The sequence below is a fragment of the Poecilia formosa genome, unplaced genomic scaffold (assembly GCF_000485575.1).
Source record: "Poecilia formosa unplaced genomic scaffold, Poecilia_formosa-5.1.2 Scaffold751, whole genome shotgun sequence".
NCBI lineage: Eukaryota > Metazoa > Chordata > Actinopteri > Cyprinodontiformes > Poeciliidae > Poecilia > Poecilia formosa.
This window is the reverse complement of record NW_006800690.1, coordinates 43,344-50,073: the sequence shown is the minus strand read 5'-3', so window position 1 is coordinate 50,073 and position 6,730 is coordinate 43,344. Positions and strand designations below refer to the sequence as shown.

The 6,730-nt window shown below is 37.9% G+C and overlaps 1 protein-coding gene across 11 annotated transcripts in view; it reads right to left on the bottom strand.

The window, feature by feature from the left end:
- LOC103131378 (SLAM family member 7-like) overlaps window positions 1-6,730 on the bottom strand; it is a 22,650-nt gene that overhangs the window by 11,454 nt on the left and 4,466 nt on the right. For all 11 annotated transcript variants that reach the window (XR_001660572.1, XR_475369.2, XR_475367.2 and 8 more), the window contains exon 2: window positions 240-545. Coding sequence is in view for 6 of the 11 variants with exons in the window: in XM_016666609.1 (XP_016522095.1) it covers window positions 240-545 (306 nt within the window). In the remaining 5 variants the exon portion in view is untranslated. The remainder of the gene's footprint in view (window positions 1-239; window positions 546-6,730) is intronic.

Sequence of the window (6,730 nt, the reverse complement as noted above, 5' to 3'; positions counted from 1 at the left end):
AAGGTCCCCACCAAAACTTAGACCGAACCTACGCCCTTGGTGTAATTACAACATTTTTTGACATTTTAATTAATTTTAATTTTTATTTGTTGCTGGGGAGAGTTAAAACTTTTACTGTATAGTAAAAGAAAAATATTTAGGACTGATTTCAAATTATGGAGAAAAATTACAAACATGGAGCTCAAACTTTGTTTATTCCATCAGGACAATCAGAGAAATACCTAAATAAAAATACTTACCATAAATCTGAAGATTATATGAAGAAGAAATTTTGCCTCTTTGAACTGTGTAGATTCCTGAGTCGTTCCTCTGCAGGTTTGTGATCTTAAAGAGTCCAGAGCTTCGGTTCCACTGAAGCCTGTTCTGGTAAATGTTCTTAATAATAATATTAAGTTCACCATTAAACACTGAAGCAATGATTGTTCCTTTATATGAAAGAAATCCTGTCTCTGTCTCTGTGACAGCACCAGGTAGAGTGACGGTTCCTCCAACGGTTCCTGTCAGATTCTCCTTCACTTCCTGTCCAGCAGATAATCCCAGAGTCACTGGAAAACACAGATTGAAAATATTTACCTGAATGTCTTTATTGAAGATTAAATATCATTAAATGTTTTTGTCTAAAAGATAAAAGCAAATTCAGGTTTGAACAATTAAATTTTGACTCATTTTGATAAAAAATTACATCATATTTAGAAAACATATATTGTATTTGGACAACAGAAAGGAAATAATATGATTTGCATTAATATTTAATATTCATGATGATATTTATTAGACCTTCATCATTTCCTCAGTTTTCTATCGGACTGATAATCTGTCGACTCTGCAGAAGTCCAGTCTAGTTCTGGACCTGCTGGTTTCATTTCCCAGACGGATCGAGGGAAGATGGACAGAGAGGAGCTTTGGGTTTTACATTGAAGCTAAACTGATGCCAGAAACATTACTATGAAATTTAAACTCACTCAAGGTGAACAAAACTTACAACACCTGCAGATAAAATCTGCCTTTATGTAATAATTGGTAGCAGAAAAATAATTTACAGAAACGTGTTTCAAACACAAGATTTTCCATCTGACACTATATTAGTTTTACATTACATTACATTATACCAATGTATTTAATGCAGTCTTTATAAAATGTATAAAATAATACTTTGCTATAAATATTACATTTGTGGGTTTATTTAAACTTGTAAATGCTTCAAGAATCAAACAACCACAGATTTTTCTGTTGGATCAGCTTCACTCACTGCATGTGGATGGATGTCAGCAGATCAGCGTAAATTACAGAAAACACTCATCTGACAGTGTTTCTATGGAAAGATGTCATTTATATTTAATTTGGTCATTAAGGGAAGCAGGTCAAACAGAAAGAGGAAAATGTTCACCATAAAACCAGACTGCTGACAGAGAATGAGCTGCAAGTTACAGAAACCAGGATGGTGAATTCATGACCAGTAATCTATGCTAAGCTAATCTATGCTAAGCGCATCATGATCTGCAGTCAGGATGCTGGTTACAAACTGAGAAGGTGAAGAATGAGCTGACGTTCCTGAACGGTTGGAGTTCTGCACAGACCAGCTGTTGGGATCCGTTGGTCCAAATTAATCATAGTGACACCTGAACAATAGACGACCAGAAAACGATCAAAGATTATGAAAACTACAGGACTGTTCCTGAGTCGCAGAACTTATTGTTGTAAAGAAGTTTATATACAGAGTAAAGCTACACTGGGCTTTACTTGTGTTTGTGTAGAAATGTGAGATAAAACCTGTAAAATAATTAACTTAATACTGTCAGAGTCTCAGCCTGGGACTGGAAGAGGGTCTGTGGGGAGAGATAATCATGAATAGTTTACCCCTATTAATATGGGTAAATTATTCATGCCAGGGTATGAATACTTTAGAGCCTATGAGTATTTATATGATTACTGCTAAGCTGTAGGTTTTATCTTGGTAGATATTTTATACAGATATTTCCTGTCAGTCCAATGGTTCTGCATTTGATTTGATTTGTTCAACACAAAGTTATAAATGTTTTTATTCCAGTTCCTGAACTGAATCTGTATTTAAAACAGATTTCCTTGGAATTAAACTCTGAAAACGTTTTGATTGCAGAATCTTCCTTCGTTTCTATAAAAACCTTTTACATGCCTCGTGAACAAACTGGTTCCTACATGCAGTTAGAAATGAAAACACCAGTTAAGCACCAGGATGTCTGAATGGAGTAAATATTTGGTTATTTCTCGTGCAAACATCACATGACCCACCAGCTGCTGTTTCCATCAAACATCAGCAGAAAATCCTGGTTGTGGTTCACAAACTGCTCCATGTTTCTGACGCCATTTTAGTGACAATGAATAAAAAATATGAACTAAACATATAGAAGCTCAATGTTTATATGGTTTTCTTTCTGTTTTTCCAAATGATCAAAACTTTTACATTCAGTCAAAAACATGCAGATTAACAGGAACTGTGTGTTTATGCTTTGCTTAGAGGAACATCAACATGTGGAGGAAGATAAATATTCAGCAACACTTGAAGAATAAAAGTGTATATAAATGTTTCTGGTTGTTGACCCATATATAAACTTTTATATATGGGTCAGTGTGGTGGTGGAGGTATGGTGATACGGGAAAACTTCAGCCAATAGGAACTGGATGTTTAGTTGGTCAGTTTAAAGTATAAAATGTATAATTTAATAATTCAATTGATATTTATTCCACTTCAGTTACTGTTTAAGGTTTAAAGTTATGTTTTATTTTACTAAATGCATATTTCTTTGTCTCACAGCAGGAAGAAAAGAGGAACGTATTTCTAATTACTTCCATGTTGAATTATTGAGTTTATGAAGATAAATATGTATTTTCCGTGTTCTGCAGCGTTATATATTATATACATATTTAGTAACTTTCAGACAATAAGTGAATCTCATAAAATCCTCATGACAGATTTATTAAGGGGAAGTAAAATAAACTTTATGGTTATTAACGCATCATAAAAACATCCTAAATCTTCTCGTTTGTCCCAGAAACAAACAGCCTCCAGTCTAACGATCCGTTTGGTTTCTGTTTAGATTCAGAGACAAAAATCAGATCATTATGAAGGAAACATGAATATTTGATAATATTTCTCCATCAGGCTCTGAGCTGCAGTTTCCTCTAGAAGATGATCAGTAAAACCTGAACTTCTGTTTAAAAACTTTTATTAGAAATAAGTTACATTAAGCCTGTAATTTACTGACCTGTCATAGGAAACATTTTTGATTAACAGCAGATTAAAATCCCATCAGATCCCACAGATTATCAGAGTCCACAACGTTCCAGCCTTCAGTCAGATTAACACCCATTCAGGCTGCAGTTCGTCTGTTTGGTGGTTCAGTAACAGATTTATAATCCATCAGTCCTTCAGAAAACACAGAAACCCAGGAGGCATCCGAGTCCAACTCAAAGTGTTTCTGGTCCATATGGAGTCATCAAAGAATCACAGAAAAAGTCTCTGATGTAATGATGAACCATTTAATCTGGAATAAGGAGAAGAAGTCAAACTTCTTCAGTTCTGAGTCTTTTTGCTCAGTCAGGATATTTTAAATATTTTTCTCATCTGCTGAGCAAAACTAAAATCCCAGACAGTTTTAACTGTGTCATCATTTCATGACTTAAAGGATTTTCTGTCTGGTTTCCAAACCTCTCCACTGGTGTTGCCTCACGGTCTGAATAATAAATAATATTCATATTTCTGTATTTCCAGTCATGACTTTGTGCTTCACTGGCTGAAGAGTCACTAACCAGCAACCAGTTCCTCTGGAGCTGGATGAAAAACACATCACAATGTCAACAGATAATTATTGATTAGTTTCTGTTTTAAACATCTGACATACCACCAACCTGCTGATGTGACCGTTCCTGTTTCATCTAGTTTCCTCTCTGCGCTTCTGTTTTTTATTTGTAAGCAGTTATGAAGCACAAGGGAGAAACATGGAACTGCTGCCACAAGTTAATCACAGGTTGTTGCTAGGTAACCAAAGAGTGAGTTAGATGCTAGGCAACCAAAGAGTGAGTTAGTTGCTAGGCTACCAAAGAGTGAGTGAGTTGCTAGGCAACCAAAGAGTGACTGAGTTGCTAGGCAACCAAAGAGTGAGTTCGTTGCTAGGCAACCAAAGAGTGAGTTAGTTGCTAGGTAACCAAAGAGTGAGTTAGTTGATGCCACTTTGCTTAGCTAGCTGTGAAGGTTGAGAGGCTGAACCCTTTCCTCCGCCTACATCCCCCAGAATGCCGTGCGGTTCTGGGTCAGAGTTCAGTGAATATTCTTTCAGACGTATCATCTATACTGATCGTGACTCTGTCATAATATAAATTGTTGTTGGTTATTTTTCCAGCAGCCCCTCTGTGTTCAGGATGGGAGCAACAGAGACATTTATGTAACATTTGAACTTGTGATGTCATCGACCACGCCCTGTAGACTGGGTTGAAGGTTGGTCGGTTGTTGACGTTCATCAAACTGTTTCAGTTTTTCTAATGTTTGGTGAAACAGCTGCTGCATGTTTCTCATTTCAGCTCAGAGTTAAAGGGAAATTACAAAAACTTATGTTGCCATTTTGTTACTTTCTTTGTGATGTTTGGTCAAAAACTGTTTAAGACGAATGAAAGAATCTAAACAAGGTTTATTCCTGATTCAGCACCAAAACACAGACTCTCCAGAACCAGAACCAGAACCAGGACCAGAACCAGGCCCAAACATGGAGAAGCAGAATTCAGTTTTATGCTCCAATAATCTGGGACAAATTTACAGAAAACTTCAGAACTGCTGAAACACTGAGCTCCTTTAATTCAAGACTAAAAACCATTTGTTTAATTACCTTTGGTAGTAATAATAACTGGAACATCGTTAATTTAGTACATTTTTCTTTCCTTCTTTGATTAAACCGCCTTCATGCTCTACTTGTTTATGTTTTCCTCATGCAGTTCAAACTGCCTCATCCTGAAATGTGAAACTTGTCTGGGCTTGAATCTGATCTGAACTTATTCAGCAGGATGTGGACTGGAGCACATGTGTCTCTATTCAGAGGTTAAAGTGAAAACACAGATATAATGCTGGTATTTTTTCATTCAGTAACTGGTCAGTTAAATCAGGCTGGTGGTCTGATAATGGATCTGAAAGCTCATCAGTAAAACATTAATCTGTGGACTTAATGGCTTCCTGAGAGGAAATGGAACAAGAAGACACTTTATACCCAAACCAGTCGATGTAAAGGTCTAAAATGTTCTGTAACGTCTGAATAAACCAGCTGCCTGTCAGAGGAGGTTAAGGCCCTGCAGCTGGTTGTGTTCATGTACACACAGTTATCTCTACTGAAAACACCTGTTCATCACATCCAGTCATTCTATTTACTACAAACAAACCAAACAGACTAAATGGAAAACCTTTTGGAGATAAAATTCCCAGAGGATTCATTGGAAAAGCCCCGACATTCCAAACTAAACGTTTGGTTTTAGTTTCTCTATTATCCTTTTCTAAAGGAAAGTTTCCCTCCTGTGATCTGGGTTCTTATTTGATTAAAATTTACATTTTACTGACCACACATGCTGGGACATTTTCATGTTTTAGAGAAACATCGTCAGATAAGAGAAAAAAACCAGAGATGTCTGACAGGAAACGGAAAAGCTTCAGATCCCAGGAAAACGATCAGAACCTGCGACTTCCTGCTGCGAGTTTTCAGTCGCTGCAGCTGGGATGAGGGAAGCAAAGCGGCGTGGCCTACAACTCCCAGCATGCAGTTCAACCCATCAGATCCTGCATCATGCAGGGTCTGAATTCATTCAGTGGTTTAAATCCAGTCGTTCTGCTCCATCCAGCAGGATCAGAACAAACCAGCCAAAGATTTCCACCTCATGGGGTGAAGAAAACACGCAGGACGCAGCAGCCACTGACGTTTAGCAGCTTTCTTATGCCGCGTTGCTAACCTGCATTTACATGTTTGAGCTCAAAATAATACATGCAAAAATCTCATCGGTCTGTTGGCTGGAGGAGGAAAAGTTATCAGCTTTTCACTGAAGTTAAACTGGAAATGAACGGAGAAGGACCGACATCAGAACAATCTCAGGTTGGAAGGGATCTAATGTCCAACTTGTTCTGGGTCATTCTGGGGTCTTTTCCCAGACAGACACCTGGAAACGTCCAGCACTGAGAGAAGATGCCTGAATCTATTCAGTCCAGAGAATCAGCAGATCTTCTCTGAACGTGGCCCTGATGGAGCTCCTTACCTGATCTCTGAGAGGAAACTCATTTCAACCTGAGAACTAGTTCCTTCTGTCTGATCTAAGGTCAACATGATGGTCAGACCATCCAGAGCAGAGCCTGAATTAATGCACATGAAGCTTCAATCCTCCATCCTGCTGCTTCCTACCAAGTGAAATGACATCACACGTTTATAACACTTTAACACTCCAAGAGTTTCTAAAAGACACTTTACATGAAACCAGTCACAATCACACTGATGATGAAAAGCTATGGATAGTAGCTCTGGGGCAGCCAGACTGAAGCCAGGCTACCTTTACCCACCTGGTCCGTCTGACCAGCAGGAGGACACAACGGGTCCAACTGGCAACCCACTGATCACAGGGAAACTTCTACAGCTATCACCACCATCGCCCAAGATGAGAACACACACACACATCCCTATGTGTGTGTGTGTGTGTGTGTGTGTATATATATATATATATATATATATAT